Raw genomic sequence first — 17,947 nt, forward strand, 5'->3', positions numbered from 1 at the left:
CTGCCAAAATAGTGGTACGACCGAGATGATAGATCAATGTTGAATGATTTGATGAATTTTTAAATCTGATCTGCAACCACAAATTAAGAGTTTCTGTCCAATCTCCTCTTTCAAACCCAAATGCCCCTTTGGAAGCCAAACTGAAAGAGGTACGACTAAAATGGTATGGTCTGGTGAATGCAATTTGTTGTACTAGCATAGATCAGTTATGTAAATCAATGAAATATGCAAAATATTCTAATCTGATTTGAGTCCTCTAAATCTGAAGATACTGTGAAAATTAACTCTGTATTATGATGCAACTAAATCCTTGAAAGCTTGGGTTTTGTCCAGCTCCCTCTACCTCCAAGAGTTTTCGTTCTTGGAAGCCAAAATGCCGTTCAAAGTTCAAACTTTTGCCAGAGCTCAAACTCCAAATACTGATGCAAAGATGATAACCTGGAATGGATCGAAATGAAGCCCATTCTTTTCTTTTCAATCCTTTTTTCCTCCTCCAAGTGGTTTGAACTCTAATTAGGGCTTCTCACAATTTATTTAATAACCTTTGAAAAAAAAATGCTATTCTCCTCATAAAATTGACTCTCAAGGCCTTATTTTTCATTAAAGAATTTGGCCCCATTTTAAAAGTAACTTGTAACCATCAACTCCTAGGAAAACGTGCCATGGTCTTATTTTATTTGAATGTAATTTAAGTTTACAAAATTACTATAATATGATTTATTTAATCTAACTTAGCAAACAATTAAATATTTCCCAATTTATTCATAAAATGCTAATTTGGGCTTTGAATTGGAATCGGTTTGAAACACCTTGATAAATGATGATGCTTGAGTCCTGCATGCCTACTGGCAGCCCCCCCTTAAAATAAGGGATTCACCCTAAAAAGTAGGAAATTATTTCTAATAAACTAAAACTGCTCAAAAGGGATTTTGGTCTGCTCCACGATCCTGTGGGTGGAAAACCAGTCAACTACCAGTCCTCCCGGAAAAATCGGACCACTTCCGAAAATTTAAGAGATGATCTCAAATCATTTGGAATGGTCTGTAAACACCCTGGAACGAACTCAGTCATTTTACGGAATATAGGGATCCCTCCTAAAAAATGGGAACTATTGTTTAAATGTCTGGAGCAGCTCATAAAGCCCCTGCAAAGCCCCATGACCCTCTAACTGAGTTCCCTATCCATATTAGTTAGTTACCTACAGGAACTAGATTGATAAGTCAAGCTCTATACATTTGCTTGTCACTCAGGAAGAGGACATTACAGGAAATATAGATTCATACTTCTGAGATCATTTAATTATTCACTATCCAAATGTTCTATATCTTTCTTTTTCTTGTAGGAGTCCTTATAAAAATATTTATTGTCTTTATCTTTTTCCAATGGGAAACTATTGGACTGAAATTTACTCTTTGACAGCAAGGTTTTGAATCCCTTGCCTTCTTATAAGCCTCCTGCAATGTAGAGGGTTTGAGAACTTCAACACATCCTTTCAGTGGATTTGCTAACCCATCAGTCTCCTCTATGAGACTTCTACGACCAAAGTATAGAGCCTCTGTAACTCTGCTATGAATATCCTGACTGACCCACACTACTGAGCTGAGCTAACTCCTTAAAATGAAGTTCTAGAAATCTTTAATTCTAAAGTCTTGGTAAATTCTACATATGAAGTGATCTGATCATGCCCCATAGTGACCATGTCTTGATGCCACCACTCTTGTGCTAAACCATCCAAATGTATGACACTAATTTAATGGTTTTTTCCTCTAGCATTGAGTTTAACTCGAAATACATATCTACCTTCTACACCCATGCTCTATAGTGGTCTTCTCACATCCATCAAAGTAGGGTAATGTAAACTTGCTCACCTTCTTTGCAAGGCAAATGCCTCAATCTAACATCCGTATACTCCTTGCAAGAAATGGCTGCCTGGAACTCTTCTCCATTCTCCCAATCTTATCTAAATTGCTCCTGTAGCTCTATGATCTGTGGCTCATTCTCCAATTGTACTAGAGCCCTAGGTGGAAAAGTGCTTGTAAGTGGCCTCAAAGTCGCTGTCCTCGCTGGTCTAGCTGCATGGCCAAAATTATCAGCAACCTATTGTTCTCCATTGCCAATGTTTTGTCCATTATTCCCACCATTGTTTCCTCAACCATTATTCTTGCCATTTACATCAATAACCATGTCTAGGCATCATCTGCATCATGAGATCCTGCATTGATTTTGTTCTTGCATTATTTGTTCTAGCCATCATCTGCATCATGAGATCCTGCGTTGACTATGTTCTTGCATTCTTTGTTCTACATGTTGCTGCCCTTGTTGCAAAACCTCCAACATATAGAACAACTTTCACACGTATTTCCTATGACCTGTTCACCTGTGCCTATTGGATCTCCCTTACCTTCTAGCCTTGTATTAAGCAATGCTCTATTTCTCCATGTATTATAATGATGTGATAACGGTTGTACACTCCAATTAGTCACGTCAGTGTCTAATCATTCTGTACCCACTAGGATGACAAGATACACTAATTTGATACCACTGTATAGATCTGCCCTAGTTTGTTACACTTTTTGCTGAAATGATTTTGTAGTTGTAAATGGGTATCATGTCAAACTAATCAGTGAAATACAATATTGCATCTGCTAAAATATTAACAATGATAACAGGCAGATCCTGAATAACTCAATTCACTTAGATACTTCCACCCTCAAATTCAGATTTAACTTAGTATTCAGTACCGAAAGTGGAAGCCAACATTACATTATCTTTTTTGCCCATTTATACAACAAACATAATAATGGTGAATTGCCTACCACAAATGCAGCCCCAAATTTAGTTTCAGCCTCGGTAAGATTTTTCTTATGAGTGATACACCATGATTAATACAGCTACAAGTCTGCACAGCCTCTATCTACCCTTGTTTAATCTGTACAGCCCTGTCTTAAGAGATCGCAGACTGGTACAACTGAATATTGAAGTATTGCAGGCATAAATAATACCTTTTGTAGATGTCCCAGACGTGTATGGCCTCCTAGGATCCTTTCACAAATGATGCAACTCTGTTTTGAGCTGTATCTAAAATGTATGACATGCGATGTCCTCAAAATGTATATAATACCTCCAACAAATCATTCATAGCAGTGCAGCCATTAGCATGCCACCAAACGTAAATAATATATATCTCAACTGTGATTATTTTGTAGCAAAGCCTTAGCAATTGTTCTGATCACGTCTTTCAACATTGAAGAGAATGTCATTCATGAGGGATTTCATCCTTATAAACCCTTAAAGACAAATTTCTCCAATATTTCATCAATTTCGTATAATTTCCATTTTGTTTAAAGAGATAAGATAAGATAATGATATTAATGTCCAACAAAAGACCAAAAGAGATCTATGGGACTGAAAAGATTACAACAGTGAAGCAAACCCCAAAAGGAGCATACAAAGATGTCCGAACAAAACAAAAACAGCTAAAGAAATAACCATAAAGAACAGAGACCAAGAAAGCGCTAGGAGTCTTTCTTGGGCGAAAAGAAATCTGTCACAGAATGAAACAAATGCCGATGTGAAGAGGCAATGCCCTGTCTTTGTCCACTCCCAGACGAACGCCGCTGATGCAAGTAGTCGGAACGGGATTTGACACATCTGGAAGGCCCAATAGCCCGAAGAGAGCTGGAAGACCTTTTCACACCACTCAAAGGATATAATGGTGTAAAGAAGGCAGTAATGAGCTGAGTAGATGAGTGCCGGTGGGGAAGCAGTGTCCGGATCATGCTATCACGGAGCGTGGCGGTCTCACGAATATAAAGAGCAAGACATCTCTGATCATAGTAGCTGAAAAAGTCATGGAGAGAAAAGCATTCCCTAAATAAGCAAAAGAATCTCCCTCTAATCTCATAGTAGATGGGACAACGAAAAAGGAAATGAGCGTCATTCTCCACCTCCCCTAAAGTACAGAGCATACAAATCTGCTCCCTACAATCAATATGATGATTTGTTTGAGCTCGAAGATGGTGGGAGCCAACTCTGAAAGAACCTAAAGAGAAACTAAAAGAACCTAGAGAGCTCTTCAAACTCTTTTATAATGCTCTCATAAGAGCTCATTCACTTTGCCTTATCGATGTGGGATAGTTAAAATCACTTTTTGCATTTCCCCTATTTTCTTGCAGTTGAGTTTCCCCTATTTTCTTATGATTGCGTTTTCTTTAATATTTCCCATACTATTTAAAATATTTTTCCTTCAACTAAAGTTGGCAAACATTTTATATATACAATATTAAACAAATGGACTTCAATTTTTCTCCATCTGCTATCGTCTACCATTACTAAAGTTCAATGTTTGAGTAACTTTATAACTAATTTATTAATGTATGATAAATCACATCAATGATAATATAATACTCTAGTTGATATTAGACATGTATCATCGATATGACATCACTAAAGGTTCCAATCATGTCCATATTATAGTAAAATAATGAATGTCTTATTAAAATAGAGATCATAAATGATCTATATATACAAGTATACACATGAATGTTTCTATAATGAACAAAGAGAGAGAAACATTCTGGAGAGAGAAAGAGAAAGTTTCCATTTCGAACAAAGAGAGAATATGCAAACATAGAAGAGGAGTGACCATTAGAAATAGAAGTAAATCTACAGAAGATAGAGAACAAAAATAGAGAGAATTTAACTCTAATACCCTCTCTCAATGGTCAATCTAACTTCAAAACAAAATAATTTGTAGGCGAATCCTCAAAATGCATAAAAGGCAGACATGGGCTGATCAGTGGTCTCTCCATGTTCTGCAATACTGGCCTGTTGCTGAGACCCTCCTTGCTTCCACTGTTCTGAAGCAATGTGAGTCCTGCATTCTCGGATCACATGACCATATTTGTGGCAATAGTTGCACCAAATTGCTCCTTCTTGTAGCTATCCTAAGACAAAGTGGATGATTGAGATGAGCCTTTATCGTTGTGAAAGAATTGAGCTGAAAATGCTTGTTCAAAGGAGGATGAAGGAGCACTGCTACCAAATTGTTGTTTCCAACGGTCCTGCTGCAGAAGTTTGGTGCACAAATCTGGAAATTCGAGGTCAGCATTAGTTGTAGTAATGATGAGTGCACAAATCTGGAAATTCGAGGTCAGCATTAGTTGTAGTAATGATGAGCATCTCAATAAAGTGCTCATAGGATGATGGTAGACTTTTCAGAGTAATGACCACCATATCTGTTAGTGTAGTTTTTTATTTCCTAGTAGGTTATTTATTTTTCCCTATATTGCTAGGTTTTTCTTACACTTTTTAATAATCTCGCTTAGGTTAATAAAGCATGTCTTATTAGGTGAATGGTTGCGAGGTGTCACCTTCCTACATGTGAGCATCCATTAGCTATCCTGGGAAAATACTTTGCTATCTTTAGTCCGATAGATGGTTGCTCTTCATTGGTCGGTGTTGCCACCTCCTCCCTCTTCCTAGCCTACATAAGTATGCTACCTAGTTTGTATTTGCATCTCTTGTTTTTGCATCCTCTTAATGCTATTTTACTTCTAGCATTTGCATTACTCTCTTCGAAACTAACTCTGTGTTGCTATTTTGATTTTGTATCATTTGCATTCGTAGTTTAGATATTTATTTTTTGTACTAGTTTTTTGGGTTATTAATTTTTTCAGATTCTAACATGGTATTAGAGGTTCTCTATGTGTAAGAGTTGATTTTAGTTTCCTTATTTGAGAGATTCAGGGGGGGCTAATAAATCTTATTATAAGTTTTTGAAAAACCCAGTATGCTCTTCTTCGCATCTTCGGATGATCTTGAGAATCAGAAAAGTTTGACAAAAATGTTTTTAATCTTTGGGTGCTTACAACATTTTGGTTTATACTGGCAATATTTGTGGTTGTTCCAACGCGTCCAGGAGACTTGAGAAAGTCACATTTCGCTTTCATTCCACTGAGATCAAAGATCATCATACAAGTTGCAAAACTGGGGTTTCAATCTCAAATCTGACAACTAACTTGCATATTAGGTGTTTTCAATCAATATTGCAGGTTCCAACATGCCATTCATTGACTTAGGTAGTTGATTCAATCTTTTCATGACATCTTTTGGTTGCTGGGGTCGTTTTTTGGTTGTTGGGGCCATTCTTTGTTGTTAAAGGCGTCTGATCTACACTACAACTACATCTTTTGTACATTAGCAAGAAAAACGCTTTCTGGGTTTTGTTCGCAGCCCCGAAAAATTATTTGGGTATTTTTTAGTTTTTGCATGCAATCTGTATATTTTGTAGAATTGAGCGCAGAAAGCTACAGTTGTACGCCTCTCCATTGGCAGTCGCAGTTTTGAATGCAGTTTTCAAATGCCTCGTTCTTTCTCATACGGATTTCGATTTCAATGATTCTTGTTATGATCTTAGCTATTATTTTGTGCTTTATCCACTAGTGCAATCGTTTTTTGATTTTCATGCATAAATTTTTCAGAAATTGTAGATTCTCGGCGGTGACTTTGCACAGGTCTCGTTTTGAAAACTTTGGAGGAGCATAACTTTCTCATATGACCTAGTATCAAGGTGATTATTTTTTTGAAAGTTCATGATTTTTCGAGTAGATCGCAGCGGTGCTATTTGTTTCCTTGAGTATTGTGCCTAAGTTTCACTTTCAGCATATGCTCTTTGTGAGGGTTTTTGTAATGCATTGAAATCAAGACGACTTAGTATTTCTTGCTAGTGGTAGTTGTAAATGCACTAAAATAAAGTGCCAAATCATATTTCTTTGGGGGAGATTCTTTGATTGAGTAAAAAGGTGGGGGTATTTGGGTTCTCTTCTTTTTAGCATTTCTTCATCATGGATCAAACAAATATGCCTATCCTAACTCCATACAATTACTTTGAGTGAAAATCACGCATGACAATTTATTTAATGAAAGCTGGATTAAATAGGATAACTATGGGACTTGAAAGTGAACTTGATAAAGATGAAGACAAGCCTAAGTGGTTTAACAAATGTGATGAGGCATGTGGAACATTGTGTTTGTCTGTTTCTCCTGACTTGCTATTTCACATTGAGTCTTTGTATACACCAAATGAAATATGGACAGAGCTAGAAACACTATTTGGCACACAAGATTCAATGAGGGGTCATATGTTGGAAAATGAACTAATTAGTTTAAGTCTAGGCAATTTCAATACAATCCAGGATTTCTTCACCAAATTGAAATCACTAAGGCTGTAGTTAAAACAATGTGGAATTGAAAAGAAAGATGAACAACTGATTCTTAGTATTCTCTCTAAGCTAAGTTCAGAGTATTCTGTGTTTGTCTCTACCTTCTATGCTACTAAGGGTGCACTTGGTACTCAATTCACCATGCCATCTTTAGATGATTTTGCTGTCAATCTCACTCGAGAACAGGACAAGCTAATCCAGATGGGCACTCTTAAGTCCTCTAAGTCACATGCCTTGGCTGCCAACCAAGACACAAAAGAACAATAAGGACAAAGTAGTAACAACAATAGTAAGGATGAGAAACAAAATAATAGCAAGGAAAAAAAATATCAGTTACCGGTTGCTTCAAAAGCAACTATTGATACCCCATCTTCCAAGGGCGATAAGCCTAAGAAAGAAAAGGTCAATTGTGCCTATTGTAAAAGACTCGATCATGATGAACATAAATGTTTGAAGAAACAAATTGATCACTTGACATACATTCTTGAGAAGAATAATATCAGTGTTCCTGAGTCTATCAAACAAAGTTCTAATGAAGTGTCTAACAAGGCAAAAGAAAACAGCAAGGGGAAAGGAAAGGGCAAGGCTCTTGTTGCAGTTGCTTCCTCACCATCCATTTGGGTTCTTGATTCGGGTGCTTTGCACCACATGGCTTCATCTCAGGAAGAACTTGCATCCTTGGAGCCGTGTACTATGCCTTCTATTTTGATGGGTGATGACACTCCTGTTGAGGTGTGTGGGAGAGGGTCTGTTGATGTGGGGGATGGCACATTACATGATGTTCTTTGTGTACCCTCATTATCAACTAATCTCCTATCAATCTACTAGATCACTCACATAGGTTCAGGCAAGCAAGTTGAGTTCACTCTTGATTCAGTGGAGATATGTGAGTTGCATAGTGATTCTACATTTGCAGTTGGGAGAGCAGATCATTAGTCACAACTCTCTGTTTTCTCACTTTATTCCTGATCCTCCTTCGACTGTTTTGCTCACTCACTCAAATGATGTGAGTAAATTATGGCATGAGCGGTTTGGCCATCTTAACTTCCGTTATTTGCATCAGCTCAACCAGCAGAGCATGGTCACAGGGTTGCCTTCAGTTCAATTCTCAGGCAGTTTTTGCCAAGGTTGCATTCTTGGTAAGCATCCTAGGGAAAAGTTTGACAAAAGTAAGGCATGGAGAGCTTCACAGATACCAAAGTTAGTTCACAGTGATTTGGCTGGTCCATTTTAGCATCCTTTCAGCAGGGCCCGATATGTCCTCACATTCATTGATGACTTTTCTCGATATACTTGGGTTTACTTTCTCAAACAGAAGTTAGAGGTATTTGATCATTTTTAGGACTTCAAATTTTTTGTAGAAAAGCAATCCAGGAAAGCCATCAAAGTCTTGCGCACAAACAATGGTGGTGAGTATGTCAACCATCGGTTTGAAAGATTTTGCACTTCAAAGGGGATTGATTTACAAAATTCAATTCCATACAATCCTCAGCAGAATGGTGTTGCAAAACGAAAGAATAGATCCTTGAAGGAAATGGCAAACTGTATGATTCACTTTAGATCTCTTGCACCACAGTATTGGGTAGAGGCCATTAACTGTGCTTGTTATATCCAGAACTGTGTTCCTCACTGAGCCTTGAAGGGAGTTACTCCTTTTGAAGCTTGGAGTGATCGGAAACCATCAGTTAAGCACTTTCGAGTTTTTGGCTCTCCTGCGTGGGCCCACATTTCTGCAGAGAAATGCAAGGCCTTGGTTCCGCAGAGCAAACCTTGCATATTTGTAGGTTATCCTAATGGTGTGAAGGGTTATCGATTACTCCACCCTACTACACATGAGTTGTTCATTGAGAGGAGTGTTCAGTTTGAGGAGGGATCTTCAAGGTCACTTTCTATCACTTCTCCAACTCCTGCTTTGACGTTGGAGTCACTTGGAATACATGACAGGTCTTCTGATGAGTCAGATTCACCTGAATAGTCTTCTACCTCCACTTTCGATGCAGAGAGTGATTCAGAGAACTCACCTCCTTCCTCTCCTAGTCATCATTTAGAGGTTAATGATTCGCCTCCAGATTCTCCATCTTTCGGTCCACTTTGGGCTAGATAGACCTTGCAGTCTGCAGGTGATTGGGTGGGGATCCATCAGACACCAAGCAGACTCGTTCACAATTCCTGGATGCTCCACATCGCTTCATTGCTACTGCCTTAGATCCATAGTCCTTTCATGAGGCTTTTGATATTCTTGAGTGGGATATAGCTATGCAGGAAGAGTATAGTTCCTTGATGAGGAACCGCACTTGGGATCTTGTCCCTCTTCCTAAGGGAAAAAAACTTGTTCGATGTAAGTGGATCTATTGGACAAAATTTGCAGCAGATGGATCAGTTGACAAACACAAGGCTTGCTTGGTTGCCAAAGGATTCTCCTAGGTTCCTGGGATTGACTACTCTAAGACTTTTGCGCTAGTTGCCCGAATGAATTCCATTCGACTTGTTCTTGCCATTGCTGCAGCTAATCGTTGGGAAGTACATCAGATGGATGTGAAGAGTGCTTTTCTTCACGGTGACCTTCATGAGGAGATCTACATGGAGCAGCCATAGGGCTTCCTTCAGGATTCTTCACTTGTGTGCCGTCTTCGGAAGTCTCCGTGTGGACTCACTCCTTCTATCAGTTGGGTTCACTCGGTGCCATTCCAATCCTAATGTCTACATTTTGCAACAGGGTGATTCACTTCTATTTTTGGTTTTGTATGTTGATCACAGGAAGTTCTTCACCCACCATTAAGGCTGTTAAAGTGGTCCTTCAGGACAGTTTTTTGATGACTGACTTGGGCTTGTTGCATTACTTTCTCGGGATTGAGATCTTTTAGTCTCCTTCCGGGATCACCATCACATAGTCCAAGTATGCTCTAGATTTACTCTCGAGGTTTCATATGGCTGACTGTAAGCCTGCTCCAACTCCCTTCCTTTCTGGAGTCAAACTTGAGGCTCAGTGTTCTTCTCCACTTGTTGATGGCACTTTATACCGCCAACTTGTTGGGAGTCTCATTTATCTGACTCATATGAGACCCGATATCTCATATGTTGTAGGCATGGTCTCTCGATTCATGCAGGATCCTCATGAGCTACACTGGAAAGTAGCCAAGCGGATCCTTCACTACATTCAGGGTTCTCACAGTTGTGGGATTCACTACGCAACAACTATTGAGTTTGATTTGGTGGGCTACACAGATTCAAATTAGGCGAGTGATTCTTAGGATCACAAGTCTTCTTTAGGTTACAACTTCTCCCTTGGTTCAGGTCTTGTTTGTTGGTCGAGCAAAAAGCAATTTGCTATTGCTCTATCTTCTACTGAGGTTGAGTATCGAGGGGCTGTAAATGCCACCACTGAGGCCATTTGGCTTCAACATCTTCTCACTGAGTTTGGTATCTAGAATAGATGGCCATTAGTCATATTTTGTGATAACCAGAGTGCCATTCAGATCTCACGGAATCCAGTTCATCATCAGCATACCAAACACATAGAGGTCCACATGCATTCAATCCTGGAGCTCATCCATGGTGACGTCATTGACCTTTGCTATTGTCCAACTTCCGAGAAGGTTGCTGATATCTTCACCAAACCCTTCACTGAGAGCAAGTTCCTTCATTTGCGAGCTTTGCTGGGGGTGCGGGATGCTTCATCTTTTGGGGGGGGGCCTCTTCCTCTAACTCAAAGTCCTGACTTTTTTTGGGGGGTCTCTTTTCTCTCTCATTTGGGGGAATTTTATGTACATGGGTACCTCATCAGGCTTGACTTGCCAAGACCTATTTCTTCCTCCACCTAAGCTTTGCTTATGGGGGGGTGTTAATGTAGTTTTTTATTTCCTAGTAAGTTATTTATTTTTCCCTATATTGCTAAGTTTTTCCTACACTTTTTAATAATCTTGCCTAGGTTAATAAAGCATGTCTTATTAAGTGAATGGTTGCGAGGTGTGACCTTCCTACATGTGAGCATCCATTAGCTGTCTTGAGAAGATACTTTGCTATCTTTAGTCCGATAGATGGTTGCTCCTTATTGGTCGGTGTTGCCACCTCCTCCCTCTTCCTAGCCTATATAATAAGCATGCCACCTGGCTTGTATTTGCATCTCTTGTTTTTGCATCCTCTTAATGCTATTTTGCTTCTAGCATTTGCATTACTCTCATGGAGACTAACTCTGTGTTGCTATTTTGATTTTGTATCATTTGCATTCATAGTTTAGATATTTATTCTTTGCACTAGTTTTATGGGTTATTAATCTTTTCAGATTTTAACAATATCCTCTTCCTCCATTGTATGGCCAATGGCCTCAAGTTGAACTATAATGTTCTTAATGTTTAGAAGATGTTCCTAGAAGGACATGTGCTCATCCATAATACTAGGGAATAATCGATTCTTAAAAAAGAGAGCTTTTCTTTTGTCTTATGTCTTGTGGAGATCCTTCAGTGTTTTCCAGATTTTTGCAGTTGTCTTGCTAGACGGTACTTGAGGAAACTAATCATCAATAATTGAAAGCTTAATGAGCATAATCGCTTTACGATTATTCTTGTCAAACTTCTCTTGATTAGCATCGATTGTGGTAGGATGACTCTCGGTACCCAAAACAAGCACCTCAAGGCGATGATACTCGAAGATTGCCATCTCTTTGCTTCCAAGTGTTGTAGTTCTTTTTGCTGAATCATTGACTGCTTTTCGAGAGAAGATTGATTAGAGATGCCATGACACGGTTTTGATGCAAAAAATGTGAATATTTGAAAAGGCACAGACTTTGAGGCAGATTGATGGAAGACCCAAAAAAGAAAAGACACCTAAAAAGAAGAGAGCTCAAAAAACCTAAAAAGAATATGAAATTAGATTTTGAATCCGCTAGCTTAAAATTTGAGGCACAAAAAACGATGTGTCTAATGGAGATTGACCTAGTTGGGATTTGTAAAACATTTTTCAAAACGACAAAGCACTGAGATTTTTGAAAGAACCCCTAGCTGTTTTTGAAAAAAACAAAAAATTGTTTTTGACTATAAAAGAAATGGTGGAATCATCAACTTTGGGTCGTACATCAAGGAGAGAGGTTTGAAGAAACACTAGATGGTGCTGGAGCAATAGAAATCAATCACTATTTGCAAGAAAAATGGTAAAAAATTGTCCAAAAAACTGCAAAACGTGCCTATAGAAAATACTTTCAAAATAGAGTTGAAGGTCACATGAAAATGACCACGATTTTTCCAAAACATGAATGTGAGCTGCAAGAGGATGTTTCCTAGCGACCAAAACAATTTGTAGATTCAACGGGAGCCAAAAACGAGTGCATGTGGGTGGTAGAGAGGAAGAAAAACATGGGCTGTAAAAGCCATACTTGGCATAATCGCCGAAAAATTGGCAAGTTTTAAGTAATCGTTGAGCTTTTGATACCGATGAGTTTTTCCCGGATTTACTCGCGACTTGGCAAGAGAAGAGTTTTTCAAAAAACTCTATAAAAAAATGAATTTTTAGTTAAAAACAAAAGTCAAAAAGCCTATATATTTTATGAAATAGAGAATTACAATATGCTAGTATGGCTGGGAAGAGGGAGATGTGATTGTAATGATGTATTTACTTCTAGTTTGACACATTCTATTTCCTATTTTGCACCCTGCCAGCATTCCACATGAGAATGTGATTTTGTACCCATTAGGCATTTATATATAACTAAACTTTGCGTGTTTGTTTTGTTTTCACTTTAATTAACTCATTACATGCATCTTTTCATTGAATTTTGCAAAAAAAAAAAAAATTAATTAAGTTTAAGTGGTTTTTTAGCTTTGCGAGGTTTTCTTGAGTCTTTTTGAAAAATTGGCAAAGTTTTTCTCGATTCTTTTCGGGGGGCTTGGCGAGTTGTTGCCGAGTGAGAGTTGACTATGGTAGAACCTATGTGATTATTGGTAAGTATAAATGAATACAATTGAATATAAATTTTCATTGATAATTATAATAATGGGAGAAACTCATAATATATTAAAGGTATATAAATATATTGAGTAGTTCTATTATAATCTCGAATGTTAGATATACTATTTGAGTCATATAATTAAAGTATTTTTATGATCTCAACAAGTGTTAAGATTATTCTGCAATATCATTATAAATGATCATTAAAATTGGAACTAATATATTCTTATAACTGAATAAAACATTATAAGACTTAATCTTTTGATTATCAAAATATAGAATAAAACATTATAAGACTTAATCTTTTGATTATCAAAATATAACTATCTCCAATATTATCATTATTAGATTTATGATCGAACAGTTACAATGTTATCAAAAGGGACTTGTATAAATCTAATATAGTGGATCTTATTATAGTAATAAACCATCTTATTTAAGTATGGGAAATTCCATCTCTTACTCCGCGCTAAGGTATTTTTAGATAGGGATTTTGTGGAAGGGAAAGGCGGAGTAGTTTTGGGCACATGGCAGAGTATCCCAATACTAAGGCCTTGAGGGATGTTGTATGTAGTTTGTTTCATGTGACCTTCATATAGTAAATCTACCATCTAATAATGACCTTAATAATTAGAGGAAGTAATGGGATCTTTACATAAGACAATTAAACCAATAAATTGAATTGATCATAAACCCAAAATAGATTTTTAATGATTCCCTGACACAAATTACCCTAATTAGTTATTATTAAGAAAATCCTTTAAATGTATAAAAAGGGATCATTACAATGGGTCCTAGGTTCCTCAGAAGCCACTTTGGGTTTGTTTATATTATCAGTTTGATTCTGATTAGCCCTGGACTTTTTATTCCAGCTAAGAATAATCAGTTACATGAATTATTGAGTCCTTAAGATTGATTTCCAAGATTTAAAGGATTTCTATCCCTGGGGACAAGGAAAAATGAAGCCTAATGTCCATGTACGGGTTAATAGATTTGGATTCATCAAACCTAAGTACATTACCAAGCAAGGCCAATATTTGATGCAGAAAGGTCCACAACAATGGAGAAACATTCACATTACTAAGCAAGGCCAATACTTGATGCTGAGAGGTCCACAACAATGGAGAAACATTCTTAATTGTAAACCATCTAGGGCAGGATAGAGCCAGGATCTCTTTGTTTAGGGCTTTCACTGACCATGCTACAGCATAGAATAAACACTGCCAGTATTTTAGTAATGTTTTTGAACAACTATTTCCCGTATTTTATGATCCTAGCAAAAATTAAAAATAACCTACATTGCATTTTTGAAAAATTATTAGAGAAAATCTCCAAGAATCAGGGAAAATAGGAGATAAGGTGGCTATTAGCAAACCGAGTGATCCCTTTATTTAGTAGTACTTTCTGAGGCCCCACTTGTAGTTAGTTTAGCTTGAGTCCTGTCTGGGCATGCTACGTTGGTTTACTTGAGACTTTTAGTCAGGAGTTTCCTCTTTATAGGGAAATTTGCTGTGATTTTTGTAGCTGTATAATTTATTATATATTCCTATAAGGTTATTAGTTAATTGCCAGATACAGTTTCCTCCTATATTTATTTGTTCACCCCTTTATTGTCATGTTGCATGATGCGTTTTTCTTGAGGATCCTCTTCTTCTGAGTTGGTCTTTCTATCTTCTTTGCAGGTAATAACAGATGGTCCACACTACCAACATCAAAGGAAGAACTTGCCAACTTCTTTGCCTGTACTGTTCAACATGGGTATGTAGTTTTATGTTTTATTTTTTCTCTGTGAGTGGAAAGAGGAAATGCACAAGAGTTTTGAAAATTTGATATTCATATTTTTTGGTAGCTAGATTGTTATCCGTGTGGTCTGCTCCTGTTCCTTTTAATAAATTCATATGATAACAAGGTGACATTTTCTATGACAATCATTTGGATTCCTCAAATTCAACTTTATACTTCAGAGATGAGGGCATTATTGTGAAGGATCTCAGTTCTCAATGGTGTGCTGATAATCGTGATGGTCGTTGGTGCAAGATAAAGCCAGACTATATTTCAATGGGCAATGATCTCGATCTTCTGATAATTGGTAAATTACTAAATTCTAATTTGCATCAATGATTTCAGTGCAAATTTTGAAATTTTTAGATTGGAAATAGGCTTTTCTGAGATATAGGCATACAATATCTCAACAAATTTGACATAATCAGGGACTTATTTGATTCCATTTGTCACTTTTTCTCCATTAAATAGTTAAATTATCATTAAAAAGTGTTTAAAAGATGGAACTTTATTTATATTGCTAGGTAAAAATACCATGTTTATATTTCTATTTGGTCCAAGTAAAATGTTAACTAGCAGGAGCTTGATGAAGGCGACTGTTATATGCTATAAAAGAAAGTAATTTTTAAAAATCAAACTAGTTAAAATTCTGTAAATGGCCGCTGCCTATCTGGGAAGTGAAGACAGAAATATTGTTTTGAGGTTTGTGAATTGGTACTGATGCTCTGTCACACTAAATCTTCACCCTGCATTGTCATTTGTTCTGTTCCAATTTGTGTATTTAGCTACAAATCTTAATACTTTTAACAGAGTCAGGAAGCACCATTTCAGTGATTGACCAAGAAAAATAGTTATCGGGATGAGTATGTGTCATGGTAAGGGAGAGTAAGAGGGTGATGCTCATGTCTTATATGTTCATGCAAAGTTTATTAAGGCATGACGAGTCCATTTACAGAATTCGCTATTGTGGAGCTGTAGGTGAGAAAACATTTCTCGAGCCAACTGAGCTCTTCAAATTGCAGATGTTTAATCCATTTAAGTTGGGCCTTAGTTACTGGGTTCGGACCCTAGAGCTCGGGTCCGGATCCGGATTTGTGCTTGGGTCCGGATCCGGGTCCGGGCAGGGTCCCTAATTGGGACTGTGGGCCATAAAAGTGTTTTGGATTACATTAAAATATCATTTTTAAAAATATTTTCAATATATGATTTTCTTTACAATATTAACATTGATTAATGAGCGAGCATTTAATGCTTATCTTTGACATTTGGCATTGATCAATGATCAAATAACATTGATATATTCATTCTATGAAATGACTTCGTAAGTTACTTTTACAACTATGAACATTTCTCTTTTTTTTTGCACACACACACACACACACACACACACACTCACGAACCCGAACCCCAAACCCGAATCCGTCCCCGAACCCGAATTGGCAACTTAGAGTAGGGCTAATATGTGAGAAAGCAAGGATGAGAAGAGGGTGCGATGCATGGCATTTTATTCACATATAACTGTTCACACATTCTGTATGCTGAATGTTGCCAATAGGAGGCTTATCGGAAGTATTTTGATTGGCAAACCTGAAGCAAGTTTGAAATATTTAAAGGGGTTAGCATAGGTGGACTAGTGGATTGTTTTAGAAGCATAGGGTAAGGTCCCATGGGTACCCGCTTGATTAAAAATAGAGTGGTTGCCGCTGAGCTTTTTTAGGAACTTTTAAACGGAAGCGGTCTCATGAATTTTTAATGTGAATCTGCTTTAAACAATTAGCTCCTACAAACAAGGAAGCTGGCAGTCACCGTCTGGCAGCAAATGAAATATTAAATATGAAAATTGCATTTTTTCATAATTTTGGTGGGATGAATTGGTTTTTGGTGGGAAAATGAAAATAGATTATTGACAAGTGGCAAAATTTTCTCCTAAGCTGGTGGGGCTAATTCCAGCCCCACCCCTTTTTCATCCCCTCAAAATGAAAAAGCTAAAAAGTAGGGGCTACGATAATTTAGGAAAAGATTCTAATTAAAGCTTTAGCCCCCACCAAAAAATGCATGGGACCTCTAGTTCCCAAAAAATAGAGCCCAAGCCCCCTCCATGGGACTCTGCCTTAGTAAATGCACAAACAAAGAATAAGTGCTCCTATCGCTCAAAGAAGAACTGTCAACTTCCAGCTGAAAGGTAAGCCATTGTGTGGTTGCTTTATGAGCCATATAGAAGCCATTTACAAAGCTTGTTGTGCAGCCCAGTCAGAGAGCCATGTGAATGATGTGTGCCATGTAATGTTGTAGAGACATGTTTGAGAAAATGCCATGTTTTGCACATAAGAATTTTGAGCTCAATTTGAGCATGCTGTAATATCCTCCCCTATTTTTTCTCAAATAAAGAAACTTGCAAGCTACTTTATGATATCAATTAATTTTCTTAATAACTCAACATAGCATTTTTGTCAAACATTTGGCACACATACTACAATATATAGGAAAATCTGAAACTTCTTATTTGCTAATTAAATATTGATTTTTGCCATGTAAATGTGCTCATACAATTGTTTAACATGCTGCAACAAATATCAGTCTCGTATTCAACAACTACAATGCAAAAGTATTAAAATTTGATAGAAGAAACTTGGAATTAGTTGCTGTAGTATTTTTGCAGATGTAGTTGGCAGCCTTCCAAACCCTCAAATCAGCAAGAATAAACAATAAACTTGTTGCAAATACTGTTCACGCACTGTAGCAAATTCACTATTCATCCGCACTGTAGCAAAACACTAATCATCCGTACTGTAGCAAAACACTATATGAAACCCAGTATGTTTGGAAACACCGTTAATCCTCCTAACTGTGTCTTTCAACAGCGAAGAGAATGCTAGCAAAGAGGAATTCCGTCCTCCAAGCCCGATAAACAAATATCCAGCAACATAACATTAATCTTCATCCAAGCATACTAAAAAGAAGCTCTTCCATTTCTTTTATAGTGTTCTCACAAGAGTTCAGTC

General features: G+C 37.4%; 1 protein-coding gene across 2 annotated transcripts in view; it reads left to right on the forward strand.

The window, feature by feature from the left end:
* LOC149549941 (DNA ligase 4-like) overlaps nucleotides 1-17,947 on the forward strand; it is a 166,159-nt gene that overhangs the window by 11,909 nt on the left and 136,303 nt on the right. For both annotated transcript variants that reach the window (XM_089793146.1, XM_089793147.1), the window contains exons 2-3: nucleotides 14,846-14,921; nucleotides 15,128-15,252. In XM_089793146.1, the coding sequence (XP_089649272.1) occupies nucleotides 15,222-15,252 (31 nt within the window). In that variant the 5' untranslated portion in view covers nucleotides 14,846-14,921; nucleotides 15,128-15,221. The remainder of the gene's footprint in view (nucleotides 1-14,845; nucleotides 14,922-15,127; nucleotides 15,253-17,947) is intronic.

The sequence above is a fragment of the Cupressus sempervirens genome, chromosome 7, assembly GCF_028749045.1.
Source record: "Cupressus sempervirens isolate cs-2001-9-10 chromosome 7, ASM2874904v1, whole genome shotgun sequence".
Classification (NCBI taxonomy): domain Eukaryota; kingdom Viridiplantae; phylum Streptophyta; class Pinopsida; order Cupressales; family Cupressaceae; genus Cupressus; species Cupressus sempervirens.